Here is a 26,149-nt window from a genome sequence, read left to right on the forward strand (position 1 = left end):
TTGGATCAAAAACTACTGCAGAAAAATCAAACATGAATAAAACTGACAAGACCACCCGGCACCGACCAAGGCATCGGAAAGTATACTCTGCCCAGTTGACCCTTTGTAAAGTCCTTCTCACTTATACTTCAGGACTTGTGTCAAAATTCATTTAACTGCCTGTCTCATGGACTAGTCAAGCAACAGCCTGAGAATCATACCCACTGAATCATACCTTAGAGCCAATGTCCCAGACTCCCACTTCACCAGTCCTGGGTACATTCTGCCCAACCAGCAGGACAGATACACTGGAGGTGGCAGCAGTGTGCCAATTTGGGAGGGAATGGCCCTGGAGTCCTCAACATTGACTCCAGACTCCATGAGGTTTCATGACATCGGGTCAAACATGGGCAAGGTAGCATCCTGCCGATTACCACCTATCGCCCTTCCCCAGATAATGAATCAGTACTCCTCCATGTTGGGCATCACTTGGAAGAAGCACTGAAGGTGGCAAGGGCACAGAATGTACTTTGGGTTGGGGACTTCAATGCCCAGCGCCAAGAATGACTTGGTAGCACCATCACTTACTTAGCAGCCCAAGTCCTGAAGGACATAGGTGCCAGAGTGGGCCTGTGGCAAGTGCAAGAGAACCAACTAGTGAGAGAAGCAACTAGAGGAAAAAAACCTACTTGACTGTGTCCTCACCAATCTTCGTGCCACAGATACATCTGTCTATGACAATATTATTAGGAATGACCACCGCACAGTCCTTATAGAGACAAAGTCCTGCCTTCTCACCCTCCATCATAATGTGTGGCACTACCACTGTGCTAAATGGCATAGAATCAGAACAGATCTAGCAGCTCAACACTGGGCATCCATAGATTGTGTGGGCCATTAGCAGCAGTAGAATTTTTTTTCTTTACTTTTTTCGTGGGATGTGGACGTCCTTGGCAAGGTCAGCATTTGTTGCCCACCCTAATTGCCCCTTGAAGTGAGTGACTTGCTGCACCATTTCAGAGGGCAGTTAAGAATCAACCACATTGTTGTGGGTCTGGAGTCACATGTATACCAGACCAGGAAAGGATGTCAGATTTCCTTCCCTAAAGGACTTAGTTTCATGGTTACCATTACTGAGACTAGCTTTATATTTCAGATTTATTAATCAAATTTAAATTCCACCAGCTGCCGTAGTGGGATTTGAACCCATGACCCCAGGGCATGAGCCTGAGCCACTGGATTACCAGTTCAGTGATATTACCACGACGTCAGTCTTCCCGTCGGGAGAATTGTATGCAACCGCAATCTGTAACCTTATGGCCTGGCATAAGCCCTCACCATACCATTACCATCAAGCAGGGGTTTAACCTGGTTCAATGAAGGGTGCAGGAGAACATGCCAGCAGGCAAACCTAAAAATGAGGTGTCAACCTAGTGAAGCTACAATGCAGGACTACATGCAAGCTAGACAGCGTAAGCTACATGCAATAGACATAGCAAAGCGATCTCACATCCAACAGATCAGATCAAACCTCCGCAACCTGCCACATCCAGCTGTGAACGGTGATGGACAATTAAACAATTAACCAGGAGGAGGCACCACAAATATCCCCGTCCTCAATGATGGGGGAGTCCAGCACATCAGTGCAAAAGACAAGGCTGAAGCTTTTGCAACCATCTTCAGCCAGAGTGCCAAGTGGGTGAGGCGGTGGCAAGGTGGTATTATCACTGGACTAGTATTCCAGAGACCCAGGGTAGTGCTCTGAGGACTCGGGTTCAAATCCTTCCATGGCAGATGGTGAAATTTGAATTCGATAAAAATCTTGAATGACAACAAAACCATTGCTGGTTGTCGTAAAAACCCATCTGGCTCACTTATGCCCTTTAGGGAAGGAAATCTACCGTCCTTACCTGCTCTGGCATACACGTGACTCCAGGCCCACAACAATGTGACTCTTAAATGCCCTCTGAATGAGGGAAATTAGGGAAAGGCAATTAATGTTGGCCTACCCAGCAACACCCACATCCCACGAATGAATGTAAAAATAAACCATATGAACTTCCCCCTGTTGTCCCCATCTTCATGGATGCCAGTCTTCAGCCACGTGATACCAAGAGATGGCTGAAGGCACTGGATACTGAAAAGTGTATGGGCCCTGACAACACATCAACTGTAGTACTGAAGACGTGTGCTGCAGAACTAACCGTACTTCTAGCCAAGTTGTTCCAGTACAGCTACAATACCGGCATCTACTCAACAATGTGGAAAATTTCCCAGGTACATCGTGTCCACAAAAAGCAGGACAAATCCAATCAATCAGTCAATCTGCAAAATGATGGAAGGTGTTCTTGACAGTGCCAGCAAACGGATACTTATTCAGCAATAACCTGACTGATCCTCAGGTTAGACTCCAGTCCTCGACTCCAGAACATGGACAAAAGCACCTCAAGAAGGGAGGTGAGCAAGTCTGCCCTTCACATCATTTGACAGCATTCGACGAAGTGTGGCATCAAGCAGCCCTAGTAAAATTGAAGTCAATAGGAATCGGTGGGGCAGGGCGGGGTGGGGGGGGGTGGTGCGTGAATTCTCCACTGGCTGGAGTCAGATCGAGTACAAAGGAAGATGGTCATTTCATCCCCAGGATATCGCTGTAGAAATGTCTCAGGGTACTGTCCTAGGCCCAAACATCTCCAGCTGCTCCAGGAAATTCCCTCCATCAGAGGTGGGGCTGTTCTCTGATGATTGCAAAGTGTTTCTTTACCATTCGGTACATGTCACATACTGAAGCAGTCCATGCCTGCATGTAGCAAGACCTGGACAACATTGAGGCTTGGGCTAATAAGTGGCAAGTAACAGGTGCACTACACAAGTGGCAGGCAAATACCATCTCCAACAAGTGAGAAGCTAACCATTTCCACATGACTCTTAAATGGCATGACCATCACTAAATCCCCTGCCATCATCAGAAATGGAACCGGAGCAGCCATATAAATACTGTGGCTCCAAGAGCAGGTCAGTGGCTGAGAATTCTGCAGCGAGTAACACCTACTGACACCCCAAAGTCTGCCCACCATCTACAAGGCACAAGTAAGGAGGGTAATAGAAAACTCCCCACTTGCCTGGATGAGTGCAGCTCTGACAACTTTCAAAAAGTTTGACAACAGGACAAAGCAGCTGGTTGATTGGTTACGGTGGTGGATGGGGTGCCATTCACTCCCTCCACCACCAGCAGTTATAGCAGTGTGCACCATCAACAAGATTCAATGCAGCACTCACCAAGGCTCCTTCAACAGCACCATCCAAACTCCCACCCTCTACCACCTGGAAGAGCAAGAGCAGCAAATGAAAGAGAACACTACCACATCAAGTTCCTCTCCAAGCCACACATCATCCTGATTTGGAACTATATCACATTTCCTTCTCTGTCGTGGGGTCAAATTCCTGGAATTCCCTACCATACAACACCATGGATGCATCTACGCTACCATGGGTTGCAGTAGTTCAAGAACACGGCTCACCAGCACCTTCTCAAGGACAATTAGAGATGCACAACAAATGCGAGCCTTGCCAGCTATGCTCACATCCAATGAACACATTTTTCAAAACTTGAAGGTGGGGGTGGGGGGGGATCAAAAATCAGGAATTCACAGCATAAACTGAGGCCACTTGGCCAAGCGCATAGCTGGTCTGTAACTGAAAAGGAGCTATTCAGCCTAATCACACTTTCCAATTCTTCATCTGTAGCCTTGGAGGTTACAACACTTCAAGTGTATTCCAAAGTGATATAAAAAATAACTCAGTTCTTTAACTTTCCCCCTCCCATGATTAGGTGATCAGAATTTGTGGAGGCTCCACAAATATCCCCATCCTCAATGATGGGAGAGCCCAGCACAACAGTGCAAAAGATAAGGCTGAAGCATTTGCTACAATCTTCAGCCAGAAGTGCCAAGTGGATGATCCATCTCGGCCTCCTCCACAGATCCCCAGCATCACAGCTGCTAGTCTTCAGCCAATTCAGTTTACTCCATGTGATATCAAGAAACAGCTTCAAGGCACTAGATACTGCAAAGGCTATGGGCCCTGACAAAATTCTGGCAATAGTACTCAAGACAGGTGCTCCAGAACTTGCCACACCCTTAGCCAAGCTGTCCCAGTACAGCTGCAACACTGGCATCTACCTGACTAGGTGGAAAATTGCCTTGTGTCCTGAACACAAAAAGCAGGACAAATCCAACCTGGCCAATTACTGCCCCGTCAGTCTACTCTCCATCATCAGTAAAGTAAAGGAAGGGATCATCAACAGTACTATCAAGCAACACTTGCTTAGCAATAACTTGCCCAATGACGCTCAGTTTGGGTTCTGTCAGGGCCACTCAGCTCCTGAACTCATGATGGCCTTGGTCCAAATAGGGGCAAAAGAGCTGATATCCAGAAGTGAGGTGAGAGTGACTGCACTTGACATTCAAGGCAGCATTTGACCGTGTGTGGCACCAAGGTGCCCTGGAAAAACTGGAGTCAATGGGAATCAGGGGGAAAACTCTCCACTGGCTGGATTCATACCTAGCACAAAGGAAGGTGGTTGTTGGAGGTCAATCATCTCAGTTCCAGGACATTACTGCAGGAGTTCCTCAGGGTAGTGTCCTAGGCCCAACCATCTTCAGCTGCTTCATTAACGACCTTCCTTCCATCATAAGGTCAGAAGTATGGATGTTTGCTAATGATTGCACAATGTTCAGCATCACTCCTCAGATACTGAAGCAGTCCATGTCCAATTGCAGCAAGACCTGGACAATATCCAGGTTTGGGCTCCCAAGTGGCAAGTAGCATTCACGTCACACGCCAGGCAATGACCATCTCCAACAAGAGAAAATCTAACCATCGCCCCATGACATTCAATGGCATTACCATCGCTGGATCCTCCATTATCAACATCCTGGGGGTTACCATTGACCAGAAACTGAACTGAACTAGCCATATAAATAAAGTGGCTACAAGAACAGACCAAAGGCTAAGAATCCTGCAGTGAGGAACTCACCTCCTGACTCCCCAAAGCCTGTCCACCATCAACAAGGCACATGTCAAGAGTGCAATGGAATACTCTCCACTTGCCTGGATGAGTGCAGCTCCAACAACACTCAAGAAGCTTGACACCATCCAGGACAAAACAGCCCCCCGCTTGATTGGCACCCCATCCACAAACATTCACTCCCTCCACCACCGATGCACAGTTGCAGCAGTATGTACCTTCTACAGGATGCACTGCAGAAACTCACCAAGCCTCCTCAGACAGCACCTTCCAAACCCATGACCACTACCATCTAGAAGGACAAGGGCAGCAGACACATGGGCACACCATCACCTGGAAGTTCTGCTCCAAACCACTCACCATCCTGATTTGGAGACCAATCGCCGTTCCTTCACTGTCACTAGATCAAAATCCTGGAACTCCCTACCTAACAGCACTGTGGGTGTACCTATACCACATGGACTGCAGTGGTTCAAGAAGGCAGCTCACCACCACCTTCTCAAGGGCAATTAAGGATGGGCAATAAATGCTGGCTTAGCCAGCAACGCCCATATCCCATGAATGAATTTTTAAAAAACATAGTATTTCTGATTATGTCTCACCAATACCTTAAATGGCACCAAGGTAACAACTTCTGATTTGTACTCTATCTTTTATCAATGTAATCTCTATGCTGATTATTCTGAATGATTGCCATCGACCACATACTCCTTCTGTTGGTTCTTTGCTGTAATAATAAATATTTTAAACTTAAATTATGTTGCATTTCATCAGCCACCTATTGAATCAATTGCTTAAATGATCAAAAATCTTTCCAAATCTAATGATATTGTTTCTGGTCAAAAGATCGAGGAGTTTTGCTGATTACTATTTTGACCCCAGAAGACGCCTTCTAGCTTGTAACGTTTCCATTTGCAGCTGTCTGCAGTTTCCCATGTTATTTTATCAATGTATTATCATATTTAACTCTATTCCTTAGTTCCTCGTCAGTCATTAATTGTCATAAATGGAACTTTGTCAAAATATCTCTTAAAATAGCTACAACTGCCTTTTCCACATTTTCAAAATGCACTGATAAGTTTGAGCATAATCTCCCCTACTGAATACATGTGGACTGTCCTTTAACAGTTAATGCTCCTATACATGTTCACTAATCAAAGCCCTCAAGTTTGAAATATGCACTCCCATTAAAATCCAGTAGATGGCAACACAATACAGTTGAGCCACCAGAACCTTAAATGATTCAGTAATGATTCAGTAGCTGATGCACAAACATTGCAAATGTAAACATACTCCAATAGGCCAAGACAAAATTCAGGCAAGTTTACTAAGTTGAATCTTTGATAAACGTCCACTCCTATACCCACCTTAATAGATTCAACTGTTTTAAAAAAAACAGGAAAAAGCATATAACTGAGCAAAAATGAGTGGCAGGTCAGATGATTGGTCAGAATATGAAGAACAGCAGAGAATGACTAAAAGGTTAATCAGGAGAAAAAAATTAGAGTATGAGAGGAAGATAGCTAGAAATGTAAAAACGGATAGCAAACGTTTTTACAGGTATTTAAAAAGGAAAATGTAAGTAAATATTGGTTCTCTACAAAGTGGCAATGCAGAGTTAACAGTAAATAAGGAAATAGCAGATGAAATGAACAAATATTTAGCTCCTGTCTTCACTATAGAGGATACTAAAAACATTCCAGTAATAGTTGTAGATCAAGGGGTGGAAGGGAGAGAGGAACTTGGTTCGCAAGGGAATCACTGAGCAAACTGGAGGAGTTGTGGGCTGACAAGCCTCGGGTCCTGATGGACTTCAGCTTAGGGTCTTATAAGAGGTGGTTAATGAGGTATTGGTGTATTGGTGTAAATTTTCTAAAATTCCCTAGATTCTGCAAAGGTTCCATAAGACTGGAGAGTATCAAACATAACCCCTCTATTCAAGAAGGAATATAGGCAGAAATCAGGAAGCTGCAGGCCAGTTAGCTTGACATCTGTTATGGGGAAGGTGTTAAAGAGTCGATCATTAAGGAGTTTATAGCTACGCACTTAGAGAAATGCAAGGTAATCAGGAAGAGTTAGCGTGGTTTTGTGAATGGGAAATCATGTTTAACCAATTTATTGGAGTTCTTTGAAGGAGTAACATGTGCTGTGGATAAAGGGGAGTCTGTCGATGTGATCTACTTGAATTTCCAGAAGACATTTGATAATATGCCACATCAAAGCCTACTGTAGAAAATGAAAGCTCATGGTGTAGGGGGGTAACATAATTGCATGGATAGAAGGTTGGCTGGCTGGCAAAAAACAGAGAATGAAGACCCGCAGAGATCTGTGCTAGGGCCACAACTTTTCACAATTTTTTTTTATTAATTTGTGTGTTGGGATGTGGGGGTCGCTGGCTAGGCCAGCATTTATTGCCCATCCCTAATTGCCCTTGTTCAGAGGGCATTTTTAAGAGTCAACCACATCGCTGTGGGTCTGGAGTCACATGTAGGCCAGACCGGGTAAGGACAGCAGATTTCCTTCCCTAAAGGACTTTAGTGAACCAGATGGGTTTTTATGACAATCGGCAATGGCTTCATGGTCATCATTAGGCTTTTAATTCCAGATATTTATTGAATTCAATTTTTTTAAAAATTCCACCATCATGGGGGATTCAAACCCAGGTTCCCAGGGTCTCTGGATTACCAGTCCAGTGACAATACCACTACACCACCGCCTCCCCCATTCATTATATCAATGATTTATCAATAAGGGGAGCAAAGACATGGTAGCTAAATTTGTAGATGACACAAAGATTGGTAGGAAAGTATGCTGAGAAGAGGACATAAGGAGGTTGCAGGCAGATACAGATAGGTTGAGTGAGTGGGCAAAGGTCTGGCAGATGGCGTATAATGTGGAAAAACGTGGAAGTTGTTCACTTTGGCCGGAAAAATAAAAAAAACAGAGAATTATTTAAACGGGGAACGGCTGCAGAATTCCAAGGTGCAGAGGGATCTAAGTGTTCTAGTGCATGAGTCACAAAAAGTTAGTATGCAGGTACAGCAATTAATTAAGGTGGCTACTGGAATGTTATCCTTTATTACAGGAGGAGTTGAACATAAAAATAAGGACATTATCCTTTATTACGGGAGGAGTTGAACATAAAAATAAGGATGTTATGCTTCAGTTATACAGGGCAGAGACCACATCTTGGATACAGTGTGCAGTTTTGGTCTCCTTATTTAATGAAGAATGTAAATGCATTGGAGGCGGTTCAGAGGAGGTTTACTAGATTCATACCTGGAATGAGCGGGTTGTGTTATGAGGAAAGGTTAGACGATCTGGGCTTGTTTCCACTGGAGTATTGAACAGTATTGACAAGGTGGATATAGAAAGGAAGTTGCCTCTTGTGGGTGAGTCCAGAACTAAGGGGGCTGTTTTAAAATTAGGGGTCGCCCTTATAGGACAGAGATGAGGAAAAATATTATCTCTCAGAGGGTTGTGAGACTTTGGAACTCTTCCTCAGAAGACAGTGGAAGCAAGGCGTTGAATAGTTTTAAGGCGGAGTTAGATTGATTCCCTTGCCTAACGAGAATTTAAGGTTATCCGGGGTAGATGGGGGAGTAGAATATGAAACACAAACAGATCAGCCATGATCTTTTGAATGGCGGAGCAGGCTTGAGGGGCCGAATAGCCTACATCTGCTCCTATTTCATATGATCGCCTGTGAACTTACTGGCTGCTTCTTCCATCCATTTATTACAGCATTGACTATAATAGATGCCAGAAACCCAAATTTAAAAATGCTGTGCCTTCTCAGATAGATGGGCAAGTTCAGTCCTCAGTGCTTATTGGAATGCTATGCTTAGGAAGCCCTTAATGATAACAGGTCGTCCGCATGTGAGCGGAGATCAATGTCACAAGGAGGATTCCCAGGTAGTAAAACAAAGCTGTCAAGATTTAAATGTCAGCAGTAATACTGCTAAGATTACAGTGGTTCACTGCTGGTTAGATTTGAAGAAGAGTTACGCCAGAAACAACCTATCTTTCCCTTCAGAAGCTGTTCAACCTGTTGCATATTTCTAGGGTTTTCTATTTTTATTTCAGATTTCCAACATTGATCTCTTTGTTACCTGTCTCATTTTAATGGTGTATCAACATTATCATGGTCTATGAGCTCGAGATAGCATGCAGTATTTACAAAATACTCCAATTAAAAAAAATCAAAGCAATCAGGATTCTCATCTCACCCCAGAAAGTTGAGGAAATTCCACTGGGATAAATATAATTCCTGCCATCATGGTTCATGGGTTTTTTTTTAACAGAAAAGACTTGAACATGAGTGATGTTAAGATGCATGTTTTAAACAAATCCTTGCATAAATGGAGTTAGCTTCCCAAGACAGTTGTGTGCTGAATTGAGGATCAGCAAACAGATGAATTCAATGACCATGCGCGATGATAAGTTGTTTCTCCCAGAGATCCCATTCATTAACTATGTCTGGTTATCCAAAAAGACACTTCGCACTTTGGTGTGATTTCAGTGGGAGCTGAGAGAGGAACTGACTAAAACCAGAACGCAGGCATCAAGGTAAAGCAGCAGAAGCCTGTGAAGGAAACAATCCACTGACCAGGGTAGTAGGATAGAAAAGAGAGATAATGTGCTTCTAAGTTGAGTGGGCTAATGCTTGGGAGTTCTTTATTCTTATAACAGTACAAACAAAGTCACATTGATTGTATTAAGCATCTCTCATCAATGTCATTGTTCCATGTTATATGGAATAAACTAACTAGCTAATCCAACAAAATTTTACCCAAATTAAAGTTAACCTGGTCCACCTTCAGAAAGATTGAAAGGGGACGTGTCCGTGAGTCATAAATATCTGGCCATGATTGCAAGTGAATTTCATTGTTACATTCCTGGGTCCTGCAATCATTCAACAGATGTGGGGCAGCGTGAGTCAAGTTCCATAAAAAGTGGGTCTATGGATCACTTAAGGGTGTGACTGGTACCACTGAGTAGGAGGAAATACCTATAGTGGACCCAAATTTGTTACAAGGCATTGAAACCCAATTCATAGTATGGCAGCCATTCCACCACACAGGAACACTTCTCTCCAAGACTCAACATATAAACATAAGCCTTATAAATACTGTAGCTACAAGAGCAGGTCAGAGGCTTGGAATTTTGCAGCAACTAACTCACCTCCTGACTCCCCAAAGCCTGTCCGCCATCAACAAGGCATAGGTCAGTAGTGTGGTGAAATACTCACCACTTGTCTGGATGAATGCAGCTCCGACAACACTCAAAAAGCTCGACACCATCCAGAACAAAGCAACCCGATTGATTTACACCCCTTCCACAACCTTAAACATCCATTCCCTCCACCACCGATGCACAGTGGCAGCAGTACCATCTACAAGATGCACTACAGCAACTCACCAAGGCTCCTTCATCAGCACCTTCCAAACCCGTGACTTCTAACACGTAGAAGGACAAGGGCAGCAGATGCACAGGAACACAATCACCTGCAAGTTCCCCTCCAAGTCATATACCATCCTGACTTGGAACTATATTGCCGTTCTTTCACTGTTACTAGGTCAAAATCCTGGAATTCCCTTCCTAACAGCACTGTGGGTGTTCCTAAAACACATGGACTGCAGCAGCTCATGAAAGCAGCTCACCATCACCTTCTCAAGAGCATTTAGAGATGGGTAATAAATGCTGGCCCAGCCAACGGCATCCACATACTATGAACGAATAAATTTAAAAACTTGGAATGCAAGCTAAGGCAAGACCTCACTGTGCTAAGTACCAATAAGGCTTCTATACTCACAGGAGATCAAACACCATTCCATCAGGGGTACACACTGGATACTCAAAGGGCTGAAGAGATAAGCTGAAAGAGAAAGCAGCAGTTAGGCAAGTGAAACCTCATAAGTGCTAAGACCATATCCTTCACTTGACACCACGAAGACAAACAGGTATTGTAGGACTGACACTGTCTTTCACCCTTTTACCTGTTCATGTTAAACTGCACACACACAACCCTCTCTAGAGGCTGCATTCTAGTGCAGGACACCAGTAGCGACTTAGACAATTGGCAGGGAATGGGATGTAAATAGCAATTAGGAAAAAGAGCAAATTAAACATATGTTCAATCTGTGCAGAGTCAAGAAATTATTCTTAGATGTCTGCACAGCATAAAAAAGTGCCCAAAGAGTACTTTTCCCATCTTGTAAGTTATTTATTCCTTTAATGCCTCGCAACAAAGATTGGAATTAAATCACAAACTGCAATAATAATTGGGCTGACTTTGTGTATCTTTTATTTCAGTGTTTAAAATTAAATAGCTAAGAATTAGAAAACTTCTGAAAAGGTGGATTCTGAATGAACTAAAAACATCTTTGTTAAAAAGGCAGAAATATATTATTGTAAGCACTTGCTTTGTTCTTCATTGCAGCACAAATATTGAGAGGAAATGTTATGAAATGGAAGCAAGTGGTTCATGTTTGAAGCTCCCTTGATGAGACAGAGCTGGAAACACTTATTGTTGACTCAAAGAATTCAGGGAAAAGTTTGGGAGTGAAATTGGTTTGGAGATGTGAGGACTGATATCAGTCCATAACCCAATTACTCTCTAAATTCATGGATTCAAATTTGAACGAGAACGGGAGAATATACAATCTTCTTAAACAGGAGGTGACAAACATGATTATAATCCATTCCAAGAAGTCAAGGTTATAATTTTACTGGAATGATATGCAAATTTTGGACTGACAGCTACTGAAGAAGTAAGCCAAGAGGTAAAATGGAATCTGAACATTCATGCAGGTAGCTTGAAGGATACAGATTTTCCTTCTGTCTTTTCCCTTTTAATGTTTCTAAGAGAATTACAAAATATTATCAGGGCAGAATATGGACTTGGGAAAGAGGGGTAGGGAAGAAGCTTTGAGGCTGTCAAGCCCTCACAAAGAGAGCTCTAAAAGAAAAGAACACAGGTCCCCCTTAACAGGGCCATATTATGCAGTGTGCAGCACACAACGACAATAAGTGAGACACACTCTGGAGGATATTGCAGTGCTCCCCTGATTGACCAGGCAGTGGAACCTCATCTTGACCAGCCCATTGGCCCTCTCAATTACTACGCTTGGAGAGGCATGACTTCTATTGTATCTCTCCTCCGCTTCTCCTTCAAGTAGGAGCCTTAGCATAAGCAATGATCAGGTTCACATTTGACTTGCCTGTTTTGCAGTTGAATTCCATTGCAATATCATTACAATATATTTTCAAGAGCACAATAAGCCAGAACTACAACAGAATACAGTAGCAACAAGGAAGCCTTACCTGCAGTGATCAAAGGGCAAGCGGCGGAAGTTCGCTTGTGGAATAACTGCAAGAGGGAAGAAATAAAGATAATTCTTTTCTTGAAAGAAACTACCTTACATATTAAATATAAGATCAGATTGCATGGATAAATGAGGATTGGAACAAACCGCCAGCCAGTCTACCAAGGGTGTCAACAACAACTTGTATTTATATAGCACATTTAATATAATAAAACATCCCCTAGGCATTTCACAGTAGTATTGTTAAAAAAAATGACATGAACCACATAAAGAAATATTAGGATAGAAAACCAAAAGCTTGGTCAAAGAAGTAGGATTTAAGGAGTGTCTTAAAGGAGAGGCAGAGAGATTAAAGGAAGAAATTCCAGGGCTTAGGTTCTAGGCAGCTCAAGGCTGCCAACAGTGGAGTGATTAAAATTGGAAACGTTCAGAAGAGCCCAGAATTAGATGAGTGCAAATATCTGACTGGGTTGGGAGTTCAAGGAGATTACAGAAATAGGGAGGGGCAAGAACACGGAATGATTTGCAAACAAGGAAGAAAATTTTAAAATTGTGGCATTGTATAACCAGGAGCCAAAGTAGGTCATGTCCAGCATTCAGTACTGGGTGAGCAGAGATTTCCTCCAACTAAATACTGGGAGGACCGATACCACATACATCACAAACTCCTTTTCCAAGCAACAACTCCATCCATTTCTGGCATTAGTCTGAAGCTGAGCTGATTGTAACCACCAGTTACAGACAACGTGGAAATGGGGTGAAGCAAAACACGACCAGTCCATAACTATGTTAGACCAACCACCAAAATGGTCAGAGTCCTCTCCAGAGTTAGCAAATATGCTGTAATCTTCCTCTTAATCAGGTTCAACTTTATCACAGACAGATCATGAACCACAGGTGAGGAAATAGGTCTAATCCCATGGCTCTTTCAAAGATTGGGCACAGGTATAAGGGGCTGAATGGCCTTCTTCTGTCCTGTAAGACTGTATGATTAAGGTCTGCTTTCACCCCAATCTAACATATGGTCAACAGTGATAGAATGTTGATGTCTTCAGGAAATGAGATTACCAAGCATCTCCAACGCAAGGCATAAGATTATTTTTTATTCATTCACGAGGTGTGGGCTTTGTTGACTGGGCCAGCATTTATTGCCCATCCCTAGTTGCCCCTGAGAAGGTGGTGGTGAGCTGCCTTCTTGAACCTCTGCAGCCCATGTGGTGTAGGTACACCAACAGTGCTGTTAGGAAGGGAGTTCCAGGATTTTGACCCAGCGACAGTGAAGGAACAGCGATTGGTTTCCAAGTCAGGTGTGTGACTTGGGGGGGAACTTCCAAGTGGTGATGTTCCCATCTATCTGCTGCCCTTGCCCTTCTAGATGGTAATGTTCATGGGTTTGGAAAGTGCTGTTGAAGGAGCCTTGGTGACTTCCTGCAGTGCACCTTGTAGATGGTACACCCTGCTGATACTGTGCGTCGCTGGTAAAGGGAGTGAATGTTTGTGGATGTGATGCCAATCAAGTAGTCTGCTTTGTCCTGGACAGTGCCAAGCTTCAAGTGTTGTGGGAGCTGCACTCATCCAGGCAAGTGGAGAGTATTCCATCACAGTCCTAATTTGTGCCTTGTAGATGGTGGACAGGCTTTGGGGAGTCAGGTGAGTTACTCATTGCAGGATTCCTAGCCTCTGACATGCTCTTGTAGCCGCAGCATTTATATGGTTAGTCCAGGTCAGTTTCTGGTCGATGATAACCCCCAGGATATTGATAGTGGGGGATCCAGTGATGGTAATGACATTGAACGTCAAGGGTCAACAGATACATTCTCTCTTGTTGGAGATGGTCATTGCTTGGCACTTGTGTGGCGCGAACATTACTTGCCACTTGTCAGCCCAAGCCTGGATATTGTCCAGGTCTTGCTGCATTTGGACATAGACTGCTTCAGTATCTGAGTTGTCGCGAATGGTGAACATTGTGCAATCATCAGTGAACATCCCCACTTCTGACCTTATGATGGAAGGAAGGTCATTGATAACGTAGCTGAAGATGATTGGGCCGAGGACGCTACCCTGAGGAACTCCTGCAGTGATGCCCTGGAACCGAGGTGACTGGCCAACAACAACCATAACAATCTTCCTTTGTGCTAGGTATGACTCCAACTAACGGAGAGTTTTCCCTGATTCCCATTGACTCCAGTTTTGCTAGGGCTCCTTGATGCCACACTCTGCCAAATGCAGCCTTGATGTCAAGGACTGTCATTCTCACCTCACCTTGAGAATTCAGCTCCTTTGTCCATGTTTGAACCAAGGCTGTAATGAGGTCAGGAGCTGGGTGACCCTGGCAGAACTCAAACTGGGTGCCAGTGAGCAGGTTATTGCTAAGCAAGTGCAGCTTGATAGCATTGTTGATGACCCCTTCCATTACTTTACTGATGATGGAGAGTAGACTGATGGGGCGGTAATTGGCCGGATTGGATTTGTCCTGCTTTTTGTGTACAGGACATACCTGGGAAATTTTCCACATAGTCGGGTAGATGTCAGTGTTGCAGCTGTACTGGAACAGCTTGGCTAGGGGCGTGGCAAGTTCTGAAGCACAAGTCTTCAGTACTATTGTCAGAATATTGTTAAGGCCCAAAGCCTTTGCAGTAACCAGTACCTTCAGCTGTTTCTTGATATCACATAGAGTGAATCGAACTGGCTGAAGACTGGTATCTGTTAGGCTGGGGGCCTCTGGAGGAGGCCAAGATGGATCATCCACTCGTCACTTCTGGCTGAAGATTGTAGCAAATGCTTCAGCCTTATCTTTTGCACTGATGTGCTGAGTTCCCCCATCATTGAGGATGGGGATATTTGTGGAGCCTCCTCCTCCAAAGAGTTATTCAATTGTCCACCACCATTCACGACTGGATGCGGCAGAACTGCAGAGCTCAGATCTGATCCGTTGGTTGTGGAATTGCTTAGCTCTGTCTATCACTTGGTGCTTATACTGTTTGGCACACAAGTGGTCCTGTGTTATAGCTTCACCAGGTTGACACCTCATTTTTACGTATGCCAGGTGCTGCTCCTGGCATGCTGTCCAGCATTCTTCATTGAACTAGGGCTGATCCCCTGGCTTGATGGTAATAGTGGGGGATATGAAAGGCCATAAGGTTACAGATTGTGTTCGAGTACAATTCTGCTGCTGCCCCTCATGGATGCCCAGTCTTGAGTTGCTAGATCTGTTTGAAATCTATCCCATTTAGCATGGCGATAGTGCCACACAACACAATGTGAAGGGAAACTTCGTCTCCGCGACTGTGCAGTGGTCTCTCCTACCAATACTATTATGGATAGATGCATCTGCAGCAGACAGGTTGGTGAGGGTGAGATCAAGTCTGTTTCTCCCTCGTTGGTTCCCTCACCACCTGCCACAGACCTAGTCTAGCAGCTATGTCCTTTAGGTCTCGGCCAGCTCGGTCAGTAGTGGAGCTACCGAGCCACTTTTGGTGACAGACATTGAAGTCCCCCACCCAGAGTACATTCTATGCCTTTGCCACCCTCAGTGCTTCCTCCAAGTGGTGTTCAAAATGGAGGAGCACTGATTCATCAGCTGAGGGAGGGCTGTACGTGATAATCAGCAGGAGGTTTCCTTACCCACATTTGACCTGATGCCATGAGACTTCATGGGATCCAGAGATGTTGAGGACTCCCAGGGCAACTCCCTCCTGACTGTATACCACTGTGCCGCCACCTCTGTTGGGTCTGTCCCGCCGGTGGGACAGGGCATTCCCAGGGATGGTGATGGTGGCGTCTGGGACATTATCTGTAAGATACGATTCTGTAAGAATAACTATGTCAGGCTGTTGCTTGACAAGTCTGTGAGGCAGCTCTCCCAATTTTGGCACTAGCCCCCAGGTGTTAGTGAGGAGGACTTTGCAGGGTCGACAGGGCTGAGTTTGCTGTTATCATTTCCGGTGCCTAGGTCAATGCCAGTTGGTCCGTCCGGTTTCATTCCTTTTTTGAGGCTTCCTAGCGGTTTTTTGATACAACTGAGTGGATTGCTAGGCTAGTTCAGAGGGCATTTAAGAGTCAACCACATTAGTTATCAACAGAAGGTGGTAAACATCAAAGCTTACAGATTTCTGTCTGGTTAGGATGCTGTATATAAAACTGATTAGAACATGAAATCCACCAGCAGTAAGCATGTAGCTTAGACACCCAATTCATAGTGTGATGAAAAGTTTTGTAAGTGGAGTTTGAAGACAATGGTGTGCAAAGTTATTCTCTGGAATGAATGAGGTTGCAGCATTCAGCGAATGACAGCACAATAAGGGGCCCATCAATTGTTCTTTGCTGAAGCACTTTTCCACCAAATGCCCATCGACAAGAATCTGTACACCGCTGGAGACACTACTATTTTACTCGGTTATTCACTGACCATTATTAACTAAACACAGAGTGAAGAGGCACCTGCAAACACATACCCAATCATACAACTATTATATCAACAAATAGCATATAGGCATTTAAAAATCATGGCGTGAATCAAGAGAAACAGTGAAAATACTATTCCCACTGTCTATAAATATACCACCAGAAATCCCTGCTACTCAAGTAAAGTGCAAACCCCATTTACCTGCTTTCTTGCCACCATAGAAGTTGGTATATTCTGTACAAGTGATGTACCTGCAAAAGGAAAGTAAAGGTCAGTACAACACTACAAACAGTAGAAAGAGAAGCAGGTTGCAATTTAACTATTCGCTAGCACAAGTCATTCAAAGGAATGCACACAGATACAGACAGCTTTAAGAAAAGTTAAAAATACATTTCTGAGATCTTAATTTGATTCCCTCACATAAGTGCATCCTAGTAAAAACCACTGCCTTCAGGAACTGAGATGAGCCAAGAGGACAGCCTGATGCAAGGTCAAGCTTCTCCACCAAATGTCTTACATCCCCTTCAGTACAACATCTGTACTGTTCTCGTGGTCACTGTTCCAGTTCCAAAGCAAAGCTCAAGCAATTTAAATCTGATAGTGAATAATTTTGGAACCAGAAAAACACACTGCAGTGTGTTACTGGTCTTGTACTGTACAACATTCTTTGATGAAGTGTCAGGCAAGCTCTCCACCATTCATCACCTGATTAGGTTAGAAAGTGCCACCGTGATTTTATTTCATTGGCAGACACAATACCACAGCTTCATATAATGTCAGTGTAAAATGTACATCACAATAAAAGAAGCCTGCTTTCCATTACTAGAGACCAACAAAGCACCAGTTGCTGCTATAGAAAAGGAAACTTGCCAAGATACAAGCCCCAAATTCATCTTCTATTGATGTGTTGCAGTGAATAATAGCAATGGCCAGACATAAATTTAATTAGGCATCTCATCTCTGGGACAACATAATCCTCATTTGCACATGTTTGAGATTAATTGTCTTTTTAATCCCTCAAGTGTTGTTGTTGCCTTAAAACACATTCTATTCTATTACTCCAAACATAAACCTTCTGAGCTCCTGGAGGATCACCTAAATAATTGCCATGTGGGTGAGGTGCTGAATACAGAAAGAATTGCCACTTTCAGGACAAGGCAGGGTGGAACTGGAAGGAAGAGCATACAAAAACACAATTTAGTGCTTCACACTGCCAATAATTAATGAGCCAAAGGTGACATTACAACAGGAGACAAAACACTGGGGTCAAAGAAATGGGTTTTTGAGGAGCATCTTAAAAGAGGAGCGATGGGTAATTCCAGAGCTCAGGGTCTGAAGGCACAGCCACTAATGGTGGAGCAATTAAAATCAGGGATGCATAAGAGGCCAGAATTAGAGCAGTGCAGATATCTCAGAGGGTTGTGGGACTGGAGGGAGACGCGGAACTCGGGAGGGGGAGACCCATAGAGGGATTTGATAACAAAGATGAGAATTTTAAAAATCAGAGAGTAAAATTTATCCAAAGTGCCATCGGGTTTGTTCCTGTGAAGCAGTTGTGAGCTGTGGGTCCACTCTTTTTATTGCAGTTCAGTGTCATAAGCCACTGGAAGGAGAAGGGGAGACTGGACCCCGGCCTCCAAGGTGCAGAAAGAACTCGAGGCTCACAGACAGATAGTCGCCGCTCACATTTTATCTTTCTGGTGCTGCCTCTTCCCCATGGTGTCTGGATAAATTGCCGCTGCCTCAAACAAACGCCGTAATACAAATTCCAAACAACTCCACCCTGCCACCGGAAACGGACTTGTCTCACTTCCTGGCAACCGGTCCGCCCGCCATAAGGTGCCGGTCAGACCCGGAGTGCTGGGCAAAATATTCCACCCTGTCCGAACGATAAAGTTAGATTGGGCTTCTTTAAATTTGCAAAGAATCTTTGTGAAATGCTGAGAGAAGTGATCCGGGTACTCAGGGCCATTATTGTTTTGTAAATCAAAGTCATGGATCTGTCTAGTTGTTTTGCAAGGACAATTTCAATAAGGTACTAATTTATGTTCAACGTACCATGTTGACTCCGTATAGTAAAATGAACTGTGAATTTTATTTTACCCATTGTCAGGACATGTGTGTACTGATACATAAACAGAGACTAATTTAAAATATTGAAGGGTTTTATCGGCAAAAACAGAGTAAATAAACAATGGGAAACATTTAAAGAAACAATTCAAAATGTTCAACACGATTGCATTCCATTGAAAAACAAAATCTCAGCAAGAAAGGTCTATCCGTGGCTTAATTACTCAAAGTTATTAAATTAAGTATTAAATTAAAAGAAGAGGCATATAATGTTGCGAAGAATGGTAGCAATTAAAGCTGGTCTCAGTATAAAGTGGGGCTGGGTTTACAATACAAAATGGATCTGATTTCACAGTATAAATGTGGATGATTTCATAAGAAATAGGAACATGAGTAGACCATTTGGTCCCTCAAGCCTGCCCTGCCATTTAATAAGATCACAGCTGTTCTTGTGTTTCGATTTTCACATTCCCATCTAACCCTGATAACCTTTGATTCCTGTGCCTAACAAGAATCTATCTATAGATAAAAGCAAAAAACTGCAGATGCTGGAAATCCAAAGCAACAATAAAAATACCTGGAAAAACTCAGCAGGTCTGACAGCATCTGCTGAGAGGAACACAGTTAAGGTTTCAAGTCCGTATGACTCTTCAACAGAACTTTGAATCAATAGAATCTATCTACCTCTGCCTTAAAAATGTTCAGTGACTCCACCTCCGCCATCTTCTGAGGCAGAGAATTCCAAAGTCGCATAACCCTCTGAGAGAAAAAGTTTCTCCTCATCTCTGTCCTGAAAGGGTGACCCCTAATTTTAAAACAGTGCCCCCTAGTTCTGGACTCACTCACAAGAGGAAACATCCTTTCGACGTCCACCTTGTCAAGGCCGTTCAAGATCTTATATACTTCAATCAAATCACCCCTCACTCTTCTAAACTCCATTGGAAACAAGCCCAGTCTGTCCAACCTTTCCTCATAAGACAACCCACTCATTTCAGGTATCAATCTAGTAAATCTCCTTTGAACTGCCTCCAATGCATTTACATCCTTCCTTAAAAAAGGAGACCAAGACTGCACACAGTATTCAAAGTGTGGTCTCATCAATGCCCTGTATAACTGAAGCATAACTTCCTTACTTTTATGTTCAATCCCTCTTGTAATAAAGGATAGCATTCCATTAGCCTTTTTAATTACTTGCTGTACCTGCATACTATCTTTTTGTGACTCATGTACTAGAACACCTAGATCCCTCTGCAGCTCAGAATTATGCAGCCGTTCTCCATTTAAGTAATCCTCTGCTTTTTTGTTCTTCTTGCCAAAGTGAACAACTTCACATTTTCCCACATTAAACTCCATTTGCCAGATCTTAGCCCACTGATTCAACCTATCTATATCCATCTGCCAACCTCCTCATGTCTTCCTCACTACATACTTTCCTACCTATCTTTGTGTCATCTGCAAATTTAGCTCCCATGTCTTCACTCCCTCATCTAAGTCATTGATGTAAATTGTAAAAATTTGAGGTCCCAGTACAGATCCCTGTGGGACTCCTCTCGTCACATCCTGCTAATCAGAAAAAGACCCATTTATAAATACTCTCCGCTTTCTGCCAGCCAGCCAATCTTCTATCCATGCTAATATGTTACCCACTACACCATGCGCTTTTATTTTCCATAATAATCTTTAATGTGGTACCTTATCAAATGTCTTCTGAAACAGTACTTCTATGGGCTCCCCTTTATCCACTATGCATGTTACTCCTTAAAAAACTCCAATAAATTGGTTAAACATGATTTTCCTTTCACAAAACCATGCTGACTCTTCCCTATTGCTTTGAGCTCTTCTAAGTGCCCAGTTATAACTTCCTTAATGATCAATTCTAATAACTTCCCCACAACAGATGTCAAGCTAACTGGCCTTTAGTTTCCTGTTTTTTGCCTTCCTCCCTTCTTGAATGGAGGAGTTGCTACTTTCCAACCTAATGGAACCTTTCCCAAATCTAGTGAATTTTGGAAAATTAACACCAACGCATCAACAACTCATTAGCCATCTCTTTTAAGACCCTAGTTTGTAGTCCATTGGGACCTGGAGACTTGCCAGCCTGCAGCTCCATCAATTTGCTCAGTACCGTTTACCTAGTGATTTCAGTTTCACCAAGTTCCTTTTTCCTGTTCACCTCCTGATTTGCAGCTTTACTGGAATGTTTTTTGTATCCTCTATAGTGAACACAGAAGCAAAATATTTGTTCATTTCCTCGTTATCTACTACTAACTCCCCACTGTCACTCTCTAGAGGACCAACACTCATTCAATTTACTCTTTTCCTTTTTAAATACCTGTAGAGACTCTTGCTATCGGTTTTTACATTTCTAGCTAGCTGCCTCTCATGCTCTTATTTCTTTCTCCTGATTAACATTTTAGTCTTTATATTCTGTCCAATCATCTGGCCTGCCACTCATCTTTGGAGAATTGTATGCTTTTTCTTTAAGTTTCCTTAAGATTTCACATTATAACAATTTGTATTTTCATAGCACTTTTAACAGACAAACACCCCAAGCTACTTAGCAAGAGTGTTATCAATAGAAAACAAAATAGACACTGAGTCACAGAAGGGGATATCAGGATACTTAGTGAAAGCTTGGTCAGGGAGGTATGTTTTAAGGACCACCTTAAAGGAGGAGAGAGTGGGAGGGGGACAGGGAGGCTGAGGTAAGGAATTCCAGAGCTTACAGCCAAGGCAGCTGAAAACACAGCTACCAATAATGGAGCAATCTTTGCTGAGTCTATCAGGAAGGATCTGGGCATAGGAGGAGTGATGATCCTAGGCAGTGGAAGCACTCACGTCAAAGCCTCCCTGTACATGGATGACATCACCGTCCTCTGCTTGGATCCGCTGTCAGTGTGCAGACTGATCAACTGGCCTCGGGCACCAAGGTAAATTGTGGCAAGAGTGAGGCCATGTTCTTTGGGAACTGAGCTGACCGATCGTTTATCCCCTTCACTGTCTGATCAGATGGCCTGAAGGTGCTGGGATATGGTTCAGGGGAACCAGGGCATGCTTTAGAAACTGGAAGGAGCGAGTAGCCATGGTGAAAAAAGAACAGGACATCTGGGAGCGATGCTCCCTCTTCATTGCAGATAAAAACCTGGTCATCAGGTGAGGCATTCTTGCTGTTACTGTATGTGGTGCAGGTCTGGCCCATTCCTCACTACTCCGCTGTGGCAATCACCCAAGTCATCTTTCGCTTTATCTGGAGGTCGAAAATGGATCATGTTTGGAGGGACACGATGTACAAACCTCTAGATAAAGGGAGGAAAAACATCCAACATCACCCTCACCCTGATGGCCACCTTTGTGTGTGGCTGCATCAAGCTGCACATAAACCCTCGGTACACAAACAGCAAGTGTTACTCCGTGCTGAGGTTTTACCTGACCCCGGTATTGTGAAGGATGGGTCTGGCCACGCTGCCGCGGAATGCTCCGAGTATTTGGACTTTGCTGTACCATCTGACCCTCGTGGAAAAATGTATGCAGAAAAACACCTTTTTCCACAAGTCTATCAGACAGTGCTCATCACATAACGTCCTAGAGACCCTGAGGGAAAAGGAGATGGTGGATCCTGTTGGATGGTTCCCCAAGCAAACTGTCAAAATCATTTGGCAGAATGCCTCATCGCCAGAAATTTCCAACAAGCACCAAGATGTAGCTTGGCCGGTGGTGAGAAAGGCCCTCTCCGTCAGACCCTTCCTACATGCCAGGAGTCTCACCCCCTCCACACGTTGCCCTCGAGGTGGCTGTGGTGGGGAAGAGATTATTGTCCACCTTGTTGTGGAATGTACATTTGCAAAGAAGGTCTGGAAAGAGATGCAGTGGTTTTTGTCGAGGTTCATCCCAAGCAGCTCTGTGACACAGGACACTGTGCTCTATGGGCTGTTCCCAGGGACACACGCCAAGACAAACATCAACTGCAGCTGGAGCATCATCAACTCGGTGAAAGATGCCCTTTGGTCTGCCTGAAACTTGTTGATCTTCAGTGCAAAGAGTTGTCCCCAACCAAGTGTTGCAGACTGGCACATTCCAAGGTCCGGACTATGTGCTGAGAGATGCACTAAAGCTTGGAGCAGCCACGTCAGAGGCGCAACGGGGAAAGTTCGCTGTCTAAGACCTTTCAGCCATAGCGCACCGAGGGACTGAGAATTATATAGACCCCTCAGGCTGTATGACTCACATTGAATGTATGCAGTGAATATTACATGTATCACAATTGTATTGAAGCACCTCAGAGTGCAACATGATCTTAAACAACTTAAATACCATTGCACTGTCTGACTGTCTGTTATGACCATTTTGAAATGTTTGTACTTTTCCTTTGATTGTATTGAAGAGCCTTCCTTTGATTGTATTGAAGAGCCTCAGGGTGCAACATGACCTGTATGGAAAACTTGAATATTATTGCACTTTTTTGTGATGGCCATTTTGAAACATTTTGTAATGTTCTTTCAGAAATTTTATGAATAAAGTATATTTTTGCAAAACAAAATGGGCAGATAAAATTGGTGGATAAGGAGCCAGAATTGAAGGTGTGCAGTGATCTCAAAAGCGTTATAGGGCTGGAGGTGGTTACAGAGATGGGCAGGAGTGGGGCCAATGAGGGATTGGAAACAAGGATGAGGATTTTAAAATTGAGATGTTGACAGACCAGGAGTCAGTTTAGGTAAGAGACTTGCTGCATGTTAAGATATGGCAGCAGGGTTTGAATGAGCAAAAGTTTATATGAGGCTGGAAAATAGGAAGCTGGCCAGTGGAGCATTAGAATTGTTAAGTCTTGAGGTAACAGGCATGGATGACGTTTTTAACTGTAGATGAGCTAAGGCAGGGTCAGAGTCAGGCAATGCTACTGAGTTCGAGGTAGGCATTCTTGGAAATGGAACATATACGTGGCCGAAAGCTTATTGAGGGATCAAGCACTACAACCAGGGTTGCAAACAGTCTAGCTCAGCTTCAAGTAGTTGCCATGGAGAGGGATGGAAATGGTGTTCATGGAAACGACTTTGTAGTAGGGACGTAAGACAATGGCTTTAGTGTTTCCATTGTTTAGTTGGAGAAAGATTCTGCTCACCCAATACTGGATATTGAGCAAGTAGTGTGACAAATCAGAGACAACGCATGGGTCAAGAGGGTTAGTGGTTAGATAGAGTTGAGTGTCATCAGCACACCTGTGGAACCTAATCTGTTATCAGATGATGTCACCCAGGGGCAGCATTTAGATGAGAAATAGAAGGGGCCCAAGGATAGTTCCTTGGGGGACTCCAGAGGTAACGGTGTGGGAGTGGAAAGAGGAGGCATTGCAAGGGATACTCTGGCTTTGATTCAATGCAGGAGAATAGAACCAGCCATTGGAAGTTCCACATAGCTGGATGATGGTGGAGTGGATTTGGAGGAGGATGGTATTGTCAGCTGAGTGGAAGGCTGCAGTCAGGACAAAAAGATTTTAGAAAGTGGGTGCAGCTGAATTTTACAGCAGAAAGTGGTGCTGAGTAAACTGCTGGAGCTGCGGACTGACAAGAGCCCGGGTCCTGTTGGGCTTCATCCTTGGTTATTAAAAGAAGTGTCTGGTGAGATAATTGATGCATTGGTTTTAATTTTCCAAAACTCCCTAAATTCGAGGAAGATCCCATTATATTGGAAGGTAGCAAATGTAACTCCATTATTCAAAAAGGGAGGGAGGCAGAAAGCAGGAAACTACAGGCCAGTTAGCTTAACATCTGTGGTAGGGAAAATGTTGGAAGCTATTATAAAGGAGTTATAGCAGGGCACTTGGATAAGCTCAAGGTCATCAGGCAGAGTTGACATGGTTTTGTGTAAGGGAATCATGTTTAACCAACTTATTGGAGTTCTTTGAGGAAGTAATGTGTGCTGTGGATAAATGGGAACCGGTGGATGTACTGTACTTAGATTTCCAGAAGGCATTTGATAAAGTTCCACATCAAAGGTTATTGCAGAAAATAAAAGCTCATGATATAGGGGGTAACATATTGGCATGGATAGAAGATTGGCTGCCTAACAGGGAACAGAGAGTAGGCATAAATGGGTCTTTTTCAGGTTGGCAAGATGTAATGTATGGTGTGCCACAGGGATCAGTGCTGGGACCTCAACCATTTACAATTTATATTAGTGACTTGGATGAAGGGATGGATGGGATGGATGCCAAATTCGCTGATGACACAAAGATAAGTAGGAAAGTAAGTTGTGAAGAGGCCATACGGAGGCTACAAAAAGATATAGATAGGTTAAGTGAGTGGGCAAAGATCTGACAAATAGAGTATAATGTGGGGAAATGGGAAATTGTGCATTTTGGCAGGAAGAATAAAAGAAAAGCATATTAGCTAAATGGTGAGAGATTGCAGAGCTCTGAGGTGCAAAGGGATCTGGGTGTCCTAGTGCATGAATCACAAAAGGCTAGTATGCAGGTACAGCAAGTAATTAGGAAAGCTAATAGACTGTTATCGTTTATTGTGAGGGGAATTGAATACAAAAGTAGGAAGGTTATGCTTCAGTTGTACAGGACAGTAGTGAGATCACACCTGGAGTATTGTGTACAGTGATGGCCACCTTATTTAAGGAAGGAAATAAATGCATTTGAAGCAGTTCAGAGAAGGTTTACCAGACTAATACCTGGAATGGGTGGGTTGTCTTATGAGGAAAGGCTGGACAGGCTAGGCTTGTAATAACTGAAGTTTAAAAGAGTAAAAGGCAACTTGATTGAAATATATAAGATAGTGAGGGGTCTTGACAAGGTGAATGTGGAGAGGATGTTTCCTCTTGTGGGAGAATCTAGAACTAGGGGTCACTGTTTAATCATAAGGGGTCGCCCATTTAAAACAGAGATGAGGCAAAATGTTTTCACTCAGAGCATCGTGAGTCTTTGGAACTCTCTTCCTGAAAAGGTGGTGGAAGCAGTCTTTGAATATTTTTAAGGCAGAGATGGATAGATTCTTGGTAAGCAAGGGGGTGATAGGTTATCGGGGGTAGGTGGGATGCAGATTTCAGGTTACTATCAGATCAGCCATGATCTTATTAAATGGCGGAGCAGGCGTGAGGGGGTGAATGGCCTACTCCTGCTCTTTGTTCGTATGTTGCTCTCAAAGTACAAAGTGAGGCTGAATCTTGCACCCCAACGCCAGCTTGGTCTCAATGTATAAAATGGGACTAGATTTCACAATATAAAGTAGGGCTGAATCTAACAGTATAAAGTGAGGCTTGTCTCACAGTAGAAAGTAGAGCTGGTTTTATAGTGCAAAGTGCGGCTTGTCTCACAGTACAACATGGAAAAAGATTTACAGT

At 43.5% G+C, this 26,149-nt stretch overlaps 1 protein-coding gene and 1 long non-coding RNA gene across 2 annotated transcripts in view; one reads left to right on the plus strand and one right to left on the minus strand.

Annotated features, from left to right (window-relative positions):
- The window catches only part of ppil2 (peptidylprolyl isomerase (cyclophilin)-like 2), a 406,540-nt gene extending 387,994 nt beyond the window's left edge, over positions 1–18,546 (minus strand). The window contains exons 1-4 of the mRNA XM_078553895.1: positions 18,425–18,546; positions 16,940–16,989; positions 12,332–12,377; positions 10,821–10,883 (exon numbers count right to left, since the gene is read on the minus strand). Coding sequence (XP_078410021.1) covers positions 10,821–10,883; positions 12,332–12,377; positions 16,940–16,989; positions 18,425–18,456 — 191 coding nt within the window. The 5' untranslated portion in view covers positions 18,457–18,546. The remainder of the gene's footprint in view (positions 1–10,820; positions 10,884–12,331; positions 12,378–16,939; positions 16,990–18,424) is intronic.
- A 90-nt stretch (positions 18,547–18,636) lies between these two features.
- On the plus strand, positions 18,637–23,186 carry LOC144687091 (uncharacterized). Its single transcript, XR_013578058.1, has 3 exons — positions 18,637–18,773; positions 22,746–22,933; positions 22,978–23,186. It is a non-coding gene; the product is annotated as an uncharacterized LOC144687091 (long non-coding RNA).
- Positions 23,187–26,149: the final 2,963 nt, after the last annotated feature.

The sequence above is a fragment of the Cetorhinus maximus genome, chromosome 12 (genome assembly GCF_964194155.1).
Source record: "Cetorhinus maximus chromosome 12, sCetMax3.hap1.1, whole genome shotgun sequence".
NCBI classification, from domain to species: domain Eukaryota; kingdom Metazoa; phylum Chordata; class Chondrichthyes; order Lamniformes; family Cetorhinidae; genus Cetorhinus; species Cetorhinus maximus.